The 14,448-nt window shown below is 49.7% G+C and overlaps 1 protein-coding gene across 3 annotated transcripts in view; it reads left to right on the top strand.

The window, feature by feature from the left end:
• Positions 1-14,448, top strand: part of smoc1 (SPARC related modular calcium binding 1) — a 288,182-nt gene that overhangs the window by 61,907 nt on the left and 211,827 nt on the right. For all 3 annotated transcript variants that reach the window (XM_038784692.1, XM_038784682.1, XM_038784701.1), the window contains exons 4-5: positions 7,327-7,426; positions 9,333-9,380. In XM_038784692.1, coding sequence (XP_038640620.1) covers positions 7,327-7,426; positions 9,333-9,380 — 148 coding nt within the window. The remainder of the gene's footprint in view (positions 1-7,326; positions 7,427-9,332; positions 9,381-14,448) is intronic.

Below are 14,448 nucleotides of genomic sequence, written 5' to 3'. Positions count from 1 at the left end.
CACCATTCCCAATGCCCCCATGAGCATGAGATCCTCTGCTCAAAACACAGCTAATCACTGAAACCCTCTTCGACTATTGTCAATCCTGGGCCCATTCCAGATAGTCCCAGTCTCCTGAGCTGTACCTAAAGTCTGTAGCCTGGTATACTACTTGATACAACAATCCTGTTCTTGTAAAACCTTTGTCTCACCACAAGAAATTCCAACTGAGAACTGCAAGTATTTTATGATAAAGGCTTTGATGTGGTTAGAGGTAGCCCTTTTTTAATGGCTATTTTTAATATTTACATATTATTTCTCTGTTTGAGGCTAGATCTCAAGAAGTTTTTTTTGCCCCCATTTTGTCTTGATGATTTATCTATTTTTTAAAATAAATTTAGAGTACCCAATTCTTTTTTTCCAATTAAGGGGCAATTTAGCATGGCCAAAGAACAATACAGCATAGGAACAGGCCCTTCGGCCCTCCAAGCCTGTACCGGTCACGATGCCAAACTTGGATAAAACCCTCAGCACTTCCTTGTGCCGTATCCCTCTATACCCATCCTATCCATGTATTTGTCAAGATGCCTTTAGAACGACATTAATGTATCTGCTTCTACAACCTCCCTGGCAACGTGCTCCAGGGACTCACCACCCTCTGCGTAAAAAACTGGGATCGAACCCGGGTCCTCAGCAACATGAGGCAGCAGTGCTAACCACTGTGCCACCATGCCATCCCCTTTGATGATTTATCTCAATCCTCACTGTGGCTGTCCATTCCTCATTGGGCCATAGTTCCCCAGGCCCTGACTACCCCCAGTGCCTCATTCATTGGCAAGCATTAGCAATGGCCTGTTATTTGACTTTGTGTGATATCTCAGGCCAATCCCATCCTTCGCAACCTGCACATTCTTGCATCATGAATAGGATCTCTGGACACATCCCTTTCTCTCCATCCTTCTCAAAACTCGAGCCAATGAGGCACCCCGCCCATTCACTCCACAGAGATTAAGGATAAAATATGGCTTCTTTTCTGCTCTGCATGATTCAGCTCTTCCATATAAATGTAGGCAAGCCCCAAAGAACTTCTGAGGCAGAACCTTCTGTTTTTATAAACTTATTCCATGTTGATGCTGAAACCAGATTAAATCATTGTACTGGAATGGTGGTTGTCTTTGAGTTTTTGGGTTCAAACTCCATTCCAGAGGCCTGAGCACTGGGATTCTCACAGTAACGTCATTGTAGTGTTAATGTAAGCCTACCTGTGAAACAAATAAAGATTATATTACATATTATTATAAATCCAGTCTGGCCCTCAATACTGAGGGAGTGCTGCCCTGTCAGAAGTGCCATCTTCCAGATGATAATAATCTTTATTATTGTCACAAGTGGGCTTACATTAACACTGCAAGGAGGTCACTGTGAAAATCCCCGAGTCGCCACACTACGGCGCCTGTTCAGGTACACAGAGGGAGAATGTCCAATTCACCTAACAGCATGGCCGGGATTCTCTGATCCAATCCCCGGGGGGAGGTGCGAATCCCGCCCCGTCGCCCTGACGCCGGCTGCCCTATTCTCTGGCGCCATTTTTCAGGGGCTGGCGGGATTCCCGCCACGCCGGTTGGGGGCAGTTGACAGCAGCCCCCCCCTGGCAATTCTCCGGGCCCTGATGGGCCGAGTGGCCGTAAGGTTTTGCCCAGTCCCGCCAGCGTGAATTACCCACCTCACACATGGTGGGAGGTAAGTGTGCGGGGGTGGTCCCTGGGTTGCGCGGGGAGATCCAACCCCGGACGGCACCCACAGTGGCCTGGCCCGCGAATGGGGCCTACCGATCTGCGGGCGGGCTGGTTCCATGGGGGGCCTTCTTTCCTCCGTGCCGAGCCCCTGTAGGGCTCCGCCATATTGCCCGGGGGCCGGCGCAGAGAAGGGAACCCCCGCGCATGCCCGGAAATACGCCAGCCCTTTGGCACTGGCTGGAGCGGCGCCAACCACTCCGGCATCAACCAAGCCCTTGAGAAATTGGAGAATTCCTCACTCTGGGGGCTGTTGACCAGAGTGGTTGGCGCCGGTTTTCCCACCGGCGAGGGTACATAGCACCATTTTCAGAGAATTCCGCCTGTCTTTCGGTACTTGTGGGAGGAAACAGGAGCGTCCGGAGGAAACCCACGCAGGCACAGGGAGAACGTGCAGATTCCGTACAGACGGTGACCCAAGCCGGGAACCGAACCTGGGTCTCTGGCGCTGTGAAGCAAGTGTTAACACCGCTGCTATTGGATATCCTGTCTGCCCTCTCAAGTGTATATAAAAAAATCTTCTGGCATTATTTTGAAGAAGACCAGGCAATTTCCCCTGATGTCTGGGAAAAAATTCATCCTTCAGGTTGATGTACCATCAATTGGACGCGAGGCACGATGAAGGTCCAAACTTAGGCTTTAATCAGCTAGTTGTTAGCCCAGTGGTCGACTACAGAGAAAGGCCGACCGGCGGGAACTCTGGGTACGTATACCCCGCCTCGGAGGCGGGGTCTACTTGCCTCTCGACCAATTGGTGAGCAGTCACATGACTAGTCCCAGCCAATCAGACGAGAGGCACATGACCAGCCAGAGCCAATGGGAAACCAATGCTCTGCACCAATGGCAGTGCTCCCATTCATACCACCACATTCACCCCTTGTGGAGAAAGAAGGCGGGTGTGCGGGGGGTTGTTGTAAGGGGAAGAGGGGGGCGGGCGAGGACTGGTGGTATGAGTAGAGACAATCGAGAAGATGGGGGCTGCCCACTGGCTCGTGGCAAAATGAACAAAATTAAATACAGTAGGATGCAAAAAAAATTACAATAGAGTCCAATAAAGTCCCATGGTTGCATCAGATGGACACGATCAGCCTGTCGGGTGCCCGTGGTGTTCTGGTGGACCGTCGCAGTGGAGCCGGTGACGTCGGGCCGATGGTCGTCCTTGCCTCCGGGAGGGTCGGTCGTAGATGTGTCTCCGTACTCCGGGCCGGTGGTGGAGATGCTGTAATTGGGGAAGAGGGGGTCTGTGTGCTGGGTCGTGGGGGTGCAGGGGGCGCTGGGGGGAATTGGGGTTGCGGGGGAGGTGTTGATGTAAGGGGGGAAGGCCGCACGCCGGCGGGTGCCAGGTCCCGAAGCGAGACCGTATCTTGCCGACCGTCGGGATACTCCACGTACGCATACTGCGGGTTGGCGTGGAGTAACTGGACTCGCTCAACTAATGGGTTGGACTTGTGCACCCGCACATGCTTCCGGAGCAAGATGGACCCGGGGGTGGCCAGCCAGGTCGGGAGAGAGGATCCTGAGGACGACTTCCTAGGGAAAACAAGAAGACGTTCATGAGGTGTTTGATTAGTGGTAGTACAGAGGAGAGACCGGATTGAGTGTAGGGCGTCGGCGATGACCTCTTGCCAACTGGGGATAGGGAGATCTCTGGACCGTAGGTCCAGCAGGATGGTCTTCCAAATGGTGCCATTCTGCCGCTCGACCTGACCGTTACCCCGGGGGTTATAACTGGTCGTCCTGCTAGAGGCTATGCCCCTGCTGAGCAGGAATTGACGCAGTTCGTCACTCATAAGGAGGACCCCCGGTTGCTGTGGATGTACGCGGGGTAACCGAACAGCGAGAAAATGGATGGGAGGGCCTTTATGACGGTTGTTGTGGTCATGTCGGGACAGGGGATGGCAAAAGGGAAGCGGGAGTACTCGTCAATAACACTCAAGAAATATGTGTTGCGGTTGTTGGAGGGGAGGAGACCCTTGAAGTCTATACTGAGAGGTTTGAAGGGGCGGGACGCCTTGATCAGATGCGCTTGTTCGGGGCGGTAGAAGTGCGGTTTGCACTCGGCGCAGACGTGGCAGTCCCGGGTGACGGTCCTGACTTCCTCAATGGAGTAGGGCAGGTTGCGGGTCTTGATAAAGTGGTAAAAACGGGTGACCCCTGGATGGCAGAGGTCCGTGTGGAGGGCGGAGGCGGTCTATCTGCGCGCTGGCGCAGGTACATCGGGAGGATAGGGCATCGGGAGGCTCGTTGAGCTTCCCCGGACGATACAAGATATCGTAGTTGTATGTGGACAACTCGATCCGCCACCGCAAGATCTTGTCGTTCTTGATCTTGCCCCTCTGTGCATTATCGAACATCAAAACCACTGACCGATGGCTGTGAGGAGTGTAAACTTCCTGCCGGCCAGATAGTGCCTCCAATATCGCACAGCTTCAACTATGGCCTGTGCCTCCTTTTACACCGAGGAGTGGCGGATTTCGGAAGCGTGGAGGGTCCGGGAGAAGAAGGCCACGGGTCTGCCCGCTTGGTTCAGGGTGGCCGCCAGAGCTACGTCAGACGCGTCGCTCTCGACCTGGAATGGGAGGGACTCGCCGATAGCATGCATCGTGGCCTTTGCGATATCCGCTTTGAGGTGGCTAAAGGCCTGGCGGGCCTCCATCGACAGGGGTAAGGAGGTGGACTGGATGAGGGGGCGGGCTTTGTCGGCGTAGTTGGGGACCCACTGGGCGTAATAGGAGAAGAAGCCCAGGCAGCGTTTGAGGGATTTGAGGGTGTTGGGGAGAGGGAGTTCCATCAGGGCGCGCATGTGTTCGGGATCGAGGCCTATCACTCCATTACGCACTACGTAGCCAAGGATGGCTAGGCGGTCGGTGCTAAACACGCACTTATCCTTATTGTAAGTTAAATTAAGGAGTTTCGCAGTTCAGAGGAATTTTTGAAGATTGATGTCATGGTCCTGCTGGTCGTGGCCGCAGATGGTGACATTATCGAGATACGGGAAGGTAGCCCGTAAACCGTACTTGTCGACCATTCAGTCCATCTCCCGTTGGAAGACCGAGACCCCATTTGTGACACCGAATAGAACCCTGAGGAAGTGGTAGAGGTGCCCATCTGCCTCAAACGCGGTGTACTTGCGATCACTCGCGCGGATGGGGAGCTGGTGGTAGGCAGACTTAAGATCCACCGTGGAAAAGACTTTGTACTTCACGATCCTGTTAACCAGGTCGGAAATACGGGGGAGAGGATACGCGTCCAGCTGCGTAAACCTGTTGATGGTCTGACTGTAATCAATGACCATCCGGTTTTTCTCCCCAGTCCGAACTACCAGCACTTGGGCTTGCCAGGGACTGTTGCTGGCCTCGATGACTCCTTCCTTAATGAGCCTCTGGACCTCGGACCCGATGAAGGTCCGGTCCTGGGCACTGTATCGTCTGCTCCTAGTGGCGACAGGTTTACAATCTGGGGTGAGATTAGCAAACAAGGAAGGGGGGTCCACTTTGAGGGACGCGAGGCTGCAGACAGTAAGGGGGGGGGGATAGGACCGCCGAATTGGAAGGTTAAGCTCTGCAGGTTGCACTGGAAATCCAGGCCCAAGAGTGCCGGAGCACATAGACGGGGGAGAATGAGGAGTTTGTAGTTTTTGAAAACCCGCCCTTGGACCATGAGGTCCGCTATGCAGCACCCGGTGATCTGGACGGAGTGCGAACCCGAGGCCAAATCGATCTTATGCTTGACTGGGTGGATGGGGAGCGCGCAGCGTCTTACCATGTCGGGGTGGACGAAACTTTCCGTGCTCCCGGAGACCAGTAGGCATTTTGTCTCATGCCCGTTGAGCTGGATCGTTGTCGTAGTCTTGGCGAGCATGCGTGGTCGCGACTGGTCGAATGTGATGGAAGCAAGTCCTGGCGAGAGTTCCAGATACTCCTCGGTAGCAGAGTAATTGCTTGCAGGGCCTTCCGTATTGGCCCAAGATGGCTGCGCCCAGGGCCCGCACGTGGAATCGGGGCCCCAAGATGGCGGCGCCCATGACCCGCACGTGGCGTCCGGGACCCAAGATGGCGTCACCCGTGGGAACATCGTGGCGGCTGGGGGCAGTGTCAGTGGCATCTGCGGGCCGGTCAGGGCAGCCGCGAGCAGGGGTAGGGAGGACCGTGGGCCTGTTGCGGGGGCCGGGTGGCGGGCCGGAGAGGTCGGTGCGCGGTGCTGGGCCCTGGGACAGGTTATTAAAGGTCAGGAGGGGTTATTGGGTTACGAGGATAAGGTGCAGATTTGATGGGCTGAATGGCCTCCTTCCGCACTGTATGTTCTATGTTATTCTATGTATGTTCTATGTTCAACCAAAATTACTGCAGGCCGTGGATTCTTTATCCGAATCCTTCGGGGCTGTTTTTCAGATTTCACATGTTTTTGGTTTTCGGATACCACGTATGAACCTTGGCCTACTTACATTACAATGGCCAAAGTCTAGGCTAGCTATAGTCTAAATAAAATGGTGAGAAAAATAAGATGTACCACTGAGTAACAAATGCAGGTTGCCTGAAATACCATCTGCAGTTCTGTTTGTAGGAGTGGATTCAGAGTGTCAATGCGCATTCTCGAATAGCTTTTCCAACTTCATTTTTCAGCACTAATGGCTGGATGTGGTCAGCGAGGTTCGTGTCAGCTCGGGTCGCAGACTTCCCACGCTAAAGGGTCAATGGAGTTCAAAGAAATGCAGTTTTTTGGGAAGTGTTTAGTTTTTGGTTTTACAGATAAAGGATCCTCGTGTTGCAGTGGTCTGACCATAATGACATTGTGGTTTATGGGACCACGCTGTGCGCAAATTGGCAGCCACATTACATTACAACAGTTCAAAGGTACACCATTGACTGGGAAGCACTTTGGCTCGTCCTGAGGACAGGCTATAAATGCAAGTCTTTCTTTTCATTTAAGGTGCTGGCTGACCGACCGAAAACTGAGAGCAGTGCCTTGCACTGAACGTCAACCCTATGGCCTTCCCAGAGCCAAGTGGAGCAGCAGGTTTACTGAGGGGGCGTGGAGCACAAATAGCCCCTGAGCTGTGCTATATGATCAACAACAACTGACATTTATATATTGCCTTGACCATAAAATGTACCTAGGCTCTTCACAGAAACGTTATGAAAAGTTGACCCATATTAGGGCAGGTTAGGTAGTTTTCAAGGAGAGAGTGAAAAGATGAGAGAGATACAAGGAGAGAAAGATAAACAGGAAGTGAGGTTTCAGAAGGGGCTTCTGGAACTTGGAGATTAGACAGCTGAAGGCACGGTTGCCAGCGGTGATGTGCTAAAAATCAGAGTTGCACTGACGCCAGCGTCGGAGGATTGGGGAAATTGGGAGGACCTGAAGGAAATAACACGGATAGCGATGGGCAAGGGCATAAGGGGATTTGGAAACAATGAGGAGAACAAAGATTGGCTCAGCTACTGGGCTGCCAGTCTGTTCTTCAGTTTGAAGATTTGTGTGGCAAGCAGTCAAAGGACAAACCTGTTGCCGCGGTGACTAAATGATCCATTTCTGTTTCTCTTTGGCCAAACAGGTGCAGTGCCACACTTTCACAGGATACTGTTGGTGCGTTACTCCGGATGGGAAACCCGTGAGTGGATCGTCAGTTAAAAATCAAACACCCGTGTGTTCAGGTATTGTGCGGTTGCTGGAGCGGTCACCACAGTTGTCACTTATTTGAGCAGCAGTGAATGTCTGTTTGGGTTCTGCCTGCGTCACGCTCACTCTGGAATCAAACAGAAAGTCCATTTTCACTACACTGCATCTGTTTGCTGTTAACATCCATGATGCTGTAAAGATTTTAATTTTCACTTGCTCTGGTGTGATTTTTAAAAAATGTCGCAGGAGGCCAGCATGGACACGACAGGCCGAATAGCCTCCTTCTGTGCTGTGATCATTCTGTAGTTCCATGAGTATGATTGCAGTGTGACTGGAGTTTCTTCAACTCCTCTAGTACCTATTAAAGTTGCACAGTGACAGATATTCATGAGATGCTCTGAGGAACCTGTTTGCTGATGCAGAATGAAGAAACGGTGAATGTGCAAGAACATTAGTCACAGGGTAGTCGAACCTGTTTGTTTTGTTACACATAACATTTGCCCCACTTTATTGCCATGCCAAAAGATTTTTGCAGAACCCAGTCTCGCCATGTTAATCAGTGACGGCTCATGGGCTTTTTGTCCAGACTGTCCCCCTGTGATCACGCTACGCAGTTAGTTTTAGTTAAATTTAACTGAGGGGCTGTCCATGTCTAACATCTTTAAATTTGGAATATATATTTTGTCAAAGCTTTTTTGTCTTGCACTCATCAGGACAATCACACGAATATCAATGCCGGGGAAACAATAACTTTCTACTGTACGAGAAGAGAGTGCTGGTTGGTTGCAAAGTGAATTCTGATTGGTAGAAGGGTGACTGACTGTTAACTGCCAAGCGTTGTTTGACAATTTAAATCAGAAAACATGAGTCTGATTGGTAAGGCCAGTAACCTTACCAATGAGGAATGAGCTAGTGAATGGCTCTCATTATTTTGTTTATCTGAAAAAGGTGCAATGTGTGTACAGGTTCTTTTTGTCCACAAAGTACAGGACCCAGTGTATTAATATGTAGCTTCCAGTACATCAAATTGCGGACAATCTTAACTCGATTGTTAGTGTAATTTATTAGCGCACTAAGGATTATTAGCAAGTGTTGTCCAATCGCAGAATTACATCGAATACTGGACACTGTGTTTCGAGTTTTGCAAGCACGAGTTGGTTGGGTACCATCTGCACCTTGCACATTGTGAACAGTGGAAGGGACATGCTGTTTGATGCAGGATCATTGGCATTCTCCTAATTATCTTGATGATTGGAAGATGAATAGCTTTGGCAAATTGTCTTCCTTCAGCAACAAATGTTACATTAATAGGGCCTTGGGACTACACTTACATGTGATTCCTATACTCATTTTACACCAACTACCCATCTCAACCACATTTATTATTAATTAAGAATGGCATGTTGTTCAAGAAATCCTTTCAGAACCCATGGCTGAATTGCAGTCTGACTTACAGCGAAAGATTCATATATGACTAAGTAATCTGTTTAAAAACACGGAAACGCTTGCCATGCAATAACAAACCAAATTCAGCAGGTAACTGGGAAACGGTGGGCAGGATATGAGTGCTGCGGGTGTGGGGATGCTGGGAAGTTCTGAAAGTGGTTAAACAGTATAAGGGATTTGCTTAATGTACAACAGGCACGTTGCCACTTTCACTAGTTAAGGAGGAAGGAACGTGGTATGCACATGCTGGTTGCCCCACACCAGTACTAACACGGTCACGTTGGGACCCCGGAAAACAGTCTTTGTTTTGTGATTCTTAGCATTCCTATGAACTGAGAACAAAAATGACTTGGTTTTTAATAATTGATAAAGAGTGTGAACGCGCTCCCTTTCAGAGGACTGTCCATATGTGGGTGAAGATTATGGGGATGGCCCCTTTTTGTTTTTTCACCGTTGCTGTTGGGTCTATAAACGTTGGTCTTCTTTATTTTGAAGGTTCAGTGACCGATAAGCCCTCGGGCCCCAGCAGCTCTGGCAGAAAAGGTGAGTCAAGTTTCCTCAACCTCTGACAACTGTCTCTTCCCCCTGCACGTTCAGAATGCATGCTGACAATTATTGTAGCTCGTCAGGCCAGCGGGCCAGAGGAGGGGCGGGGGAGGGGGTTTGCTGCCGGTAGCCATGACTGCAACAACTCTTTTTGTCGAAAACTTCTTCAAGAAGTGAGTGCATTGCATTGTACTTCTTCTTCTGATGGGAGAGGTTAACTGTCTGGTTGTAGGTTGTTGGAATGTGAAGTTTGCATGTTTACTCAACAACTGACGGAGAGCCATTCTGTTGCTCGAAGGACTCAAATGAAGCTCTAGGGTAGAGAGTTGCTCCTTTCCAGAATGTACGCTGTCCCAGTACAGTTTATAAATGTCCCTGAGTTTGTAATGTCTGATCTACTTGAACATGATATTTCCCATTTCCCAACAAGCGTATTTGTCTTTGCTTGCCAGTGAATTGATTTCTATGCCATGCTTAGGGATGCCACCGTGACCATGAATGTTTGATATTTAATAGAATGCCGGCTGTGCCCTCCTTGGAATTCTAGGATTTTGCCGGCGTGGATTTCTTTCTTCCCCCACTGTGCTGTAGGGATCGAATGCTGGCTGCAGTGGTGCTGATGCGCCAGGAGGAACGGGATGTGAACATGTGCCCATGCTTCTGCACCCTGGCGTGTCGCTAAATCTTGGCAGCGTCACTTGGGTAAAGTACTGAACAAGGAAACCGAATGATTGGGGTCAGGGAGGGCGAGTGGAATGAAAAGGATGCACCCACATATAAGGCCCAGCAGCTGACTTCAGATTGGCAAAGGTTTGCACCCTTTTGGCTGCAGATGGTACGTGGCAGGAGACCACTGTGTGGGGAAAGAGAAGGGGAGGAAATCGCCGACGCCTAGCAGAATGGGAAATGGAGGGGCAGAATGGCAACTCTTTATTTCTCTCAGTCTGCAGTGATTAAAGGAGTGGGGCATTTATGGAGCTGCCAAGTGGGCAATTTCCTTTGTGGAGGTTAATGCTTTTTTCCATTCATTTCTTTTAAAAAACAAATCTTTCTGAGTTGTTTGTTTCTGTGGCTTCCGTTTCCCCAGCAACCACAAACACAATGGGCCGAAGGGTCCCTTTCTGTGTATGCCTCTAAGGCTCCCTGGAGTTTTGCAGGCAGGCCTCGAAGCAGATTGTCTGCCAATCTGTATTACCCGGCTGCTAATCTCTCTTCGGATGGCACAGCTGAGGTTTGATGTGCCCTAGCGTGCTGCACCCAACTCAATGCCATTCTTACAACCTGCCAGGGTTGCCACCCTGGATTGAGAAGCAGTGTTCTCTACTCGAAGCACACACGTGGATGTCGGGTGAGCACTCCCCGTCCATACAGTCTCAAGTGGATAACTTGCCATCGTGCACTGGCTAACCTCTCGTGGGAAAGAGGTTGAGGAGCTGGCGGCTGGGAGAGCATCAGGCATGTGAGCAGGAGGCCACTGCTGCAGAATTCCAGTTCCTTTCCCAGCGGAATTCCCAAGGCTCTGATTGACGTTACGTTAAGTGGTAGTGCTAACATTTACTGATATGAGGAAAAGAAAATCTGTGTTCTGACACTGCAGGAGATATTGAAGTGAAAATGGTCTGTTGTACAGCTTATCAGTTTTATTCTTGTATGTGTCAATTACCTCCATTATCCAGCAACTGAATCATGCCTGAGGCAATATCATAATTTTACAGATAACTGTGTGATTCTAAGATACAGTGTGAGTTACCTTCAAAATGGTCAGCCATATTGTAGTACCTGGCCCAATGGCCAGAGGGATTAAGGATTTAGCTCCCATCCTGAGCAACTCTTGCACAAACTCAGTTGCAGTCTCAGAGTCAGAGCGTCAACAGTCAGCATTAACACAAAAAAGTTGGCTCGACATAGACTAACAATTAAGTTCAAGTTACCCAGGTTTAGATCTGTGCAATCTGCAACCAATTTCAAGTTCTTTTATCTAGTTCACCTTTGGTTTGGAAACTGTAAACCATGCTACCGTCAACCCAATATATGATAGAGATTATAATCAGGAAATTTCAGGAAATGAGATTCTCAACTCCCAATGTGGAGAATCGATTGTCGCATTTAGTTTAAGGACACTACTTTAGGTAAAAAAAACCAAAATATTTTGACTGAAATATTTAAGAAAATATTCACGACCCAATGAGGGACTCGGCAAGCAATGACACTGGGATTGAAAGTCCCGGTTGTATTCCAATTGAGAAGCTACCCACACAAAGCCTTAAACACTGAATCTAGCATAAGGAGGGCTTTGACCTTTATTTCTATGTCAATCAGTGGGAGCCACAGCAATGATTTAAAATCAGTGATGCACAAACTCTTGAATATTTTAAACTAGATCTAAATGTCTGCCGCCACCAGAAAAGAATCAGGAGCAGATAAACATGCAGCCGACCTACTGTGACTGAGTACGCAGGCGCCACTATCCCTGATGCCTTTCCAATGGGCGGACAGGAGTTACAGAGTATCAAAGAATTGAAGGACTCAGCACTTCTTCAGTGGCTTTTGGCAGAAAATCACACACTCTCATCACTCCTCTAGTTCATTGTATTTTCCCTACCCCCAGTTTTTTTGGTAGTTACCTTAAATGTCTGCCCTCTACAGTCTAGCTTTATTGAGGTTGGCTGAAGCAGGCACATTCAGCTGTTGATCCAATTGGTTGCTTGCCCTTTTCAGATTGTTGTTGGGCCGTTTAGTTCCCGCAGAGAGTTGATGAAATTATCCACTTAGAACCTTACAGCGCAGAATAAGGCCTACTCAAACATCTAGGAGGTCGCCATTAAGCCTGATACTCCCCTCATTAGCTGACCACATCCCCAGCAGCTATTGCTGGGTAGTGATCAACCCAAGTTGCTTTTTTCACTCCTCTTGCCTGCTGCAGGCTGACTGTAATAATAATACTTTTTATTAGCGTCACAAGTAGGCTTACATTAACACTGCAATGAAGTTACTGTGGAAAATTCCCTGGTCGCCACACTCCAGCGCTTGTTTGGGTACACAGAGGGTAGTGCTCGCTGCACTTGCTTTAGGCGGGACTTTGGGTGGCACGGTGTCACAGCTCCAGGTGCCCGGGTTCAATTCCAGCCTCGGGTGACTATGTGCAGTTTGAATTTTCGCCTGGTGTCTGCGTGGGTTTTACTCTGGGTGCTCCAGTTTCCTCCCACAGTCCAAAAATGTGCAGGTTAGGTGGATTGGCCATGATAATTTGCCCCTTAGTGTCCAAAGATGTGCAGATTAGGTGGATTGGCCATGCTAAATTGCCCCTTAGTGTCCAAAAGGTTCAGGGGGGGTTACAGGAATAGGGTGGAGTCATGGGTTTAAGTAGGATGCTCTTTAGTCTGTGCAGACTCAATGGGCCGAATGGCCTCCTTCTGCACTGTGGTGATTCTATGACTGGCAATCATTTTCCCCGCCAAATCTTAGCTAAGCCTTAACTGTAGTATGGACAGGGAGTAATTGGTACCACTGGAAACTGGAGGACCCAAATTCAACATCATCCACAAAGGAACCAGTGGCGGTGGGGGGGGACATTTTGTTTGGTAGCAAGTTGTTATGATCAGGAATGCTCAATCTGAGAGGGCAGTGAAAAGCAGATTCAACAGTAGCTTTCAGAAGGCAATTGGATAAAGCTTGAAAAGGGGAAATTAGACCTAGTTGGATAATTCTTTCAAAGAACCAGCATAAGCCCAAAGGACTGGATGGCATCTCCTGTGCTGCATCTTCACCTTTAGTTGTATATTGAGCAGTGTGCTGTGATCCATCAGGCTTGTAATTATTTGCACTGTGCAAACTCTGCTCACACACCTACTGTACGCAGTCTATCATGCTTTTCATTGGAGCTGTGGTTTGATGTGATGGGTTTTTACCTCCTCAGTCACCTCCTCTTCCATGTGGAACATCTCCCTTCCGACCTCGACATTCATTCCCAGTGCTGGCCATACACACACTGCCCTTGAAGAACATGGGGTTATTCTTTGGACCCTGGGCTATGCTTCGAATCTCAGGCCCTGCGTACCCTGACTCTGTGAACGTGGCAGGCCACAATCTGAGCTTCTTTTCCATCTCAATTGGAGTTCTTACTTCACCTCTGGCCACTGGCACAAGGTCCACATCTGCACTGCTACATTTTGATAAGGAAAATTCCCAAGTGTATTTATTGCATCACTCATTTGTAGTTTTGGGAAATCTTTGGGGGAATAGACCTTTGGGTAACTAAAGATGTCAGCCTGTTCCTCCCCCAACAAACTCATTTCTTCCTATCTTGACTCCATCAACAACTTCCAGTTCCCCGGCCCTAACCGTCACCTCTTTTTTTTTTTTTTTTTAAATAATTTTTATTGAAAGAGTTTTTCCATACAGACATTTACCCCTACTAATTTTTAAATTATTTACAACACAATCCCTCTAGGCAAATGTCCCTCCCTCGCCCGCCCTCTCAGCGCGCACCAGTACCTCTCCCCCCCCCCCCCCCCCCCCCCCCCCCGACAACCTTAACAACCAAGGCAGCCTACAGTTTCAGACATGAGCAGCGAGCAGGCTTGCCCGCGTTACAGTCGTGCGTGTCCCCCCACGACCCTTGCTGCCCCCCCCCCCTCCCCTCCCCCCCCCTCCCTCCCCCCCCCCCCTCCCCCTCCCCCCCCCCCCCCCCCCCCCCCGGGTTGCTGCTGCCACGACCCCGAACGTCTATCTCTGATCTAAAAAGTCAAGGAAAGGTTGCCACCGCCTGGCGAATCCCTGTACCGACCCTCTCAGGGCAAATTTGATCCTTTCTAGCTGAATATAGCTAGCCATATCGTTAATCCAAGTTTCAACGCTTGGAGGCCTCGCGTCCTTCCATTGAATTAATATCCTTCGTCGAGCCACTAGGGACGCAAAGGCCAGTATTCCGGCCTCCCTAGCCTCCTGTACCCCCGGTTCTACCCCAACCCCAAAGATCGCAAGCCCCCATCCTGGTTTGACCCTGGACCCCACCACCTTCGACACCGTCCTTGCCACCCCCTTCCAGAACCCTTCCAGCACCGGA

This window comes from Scyliorhinus canicula, chromosome 2 (genome assembly GCF_902713615.1).
Source record: "Scyliorhinus canicula chromosome 2, sScyCan1.1, whole genome shotgun sequence".
NCBI classification, from domain to species: domain Eukaryota; kingdom Metazoa; phylum Chordata; class Chondrichthyes; order Carcharhiniformes; family Scyliorhinidae; genus Scyliorhinus; species Scyliorhinus canicula.
Note: the sequence above shows the minus strand (reverse complement) of the source record. Positions and strands in the feature narration are given on the sequence as shown.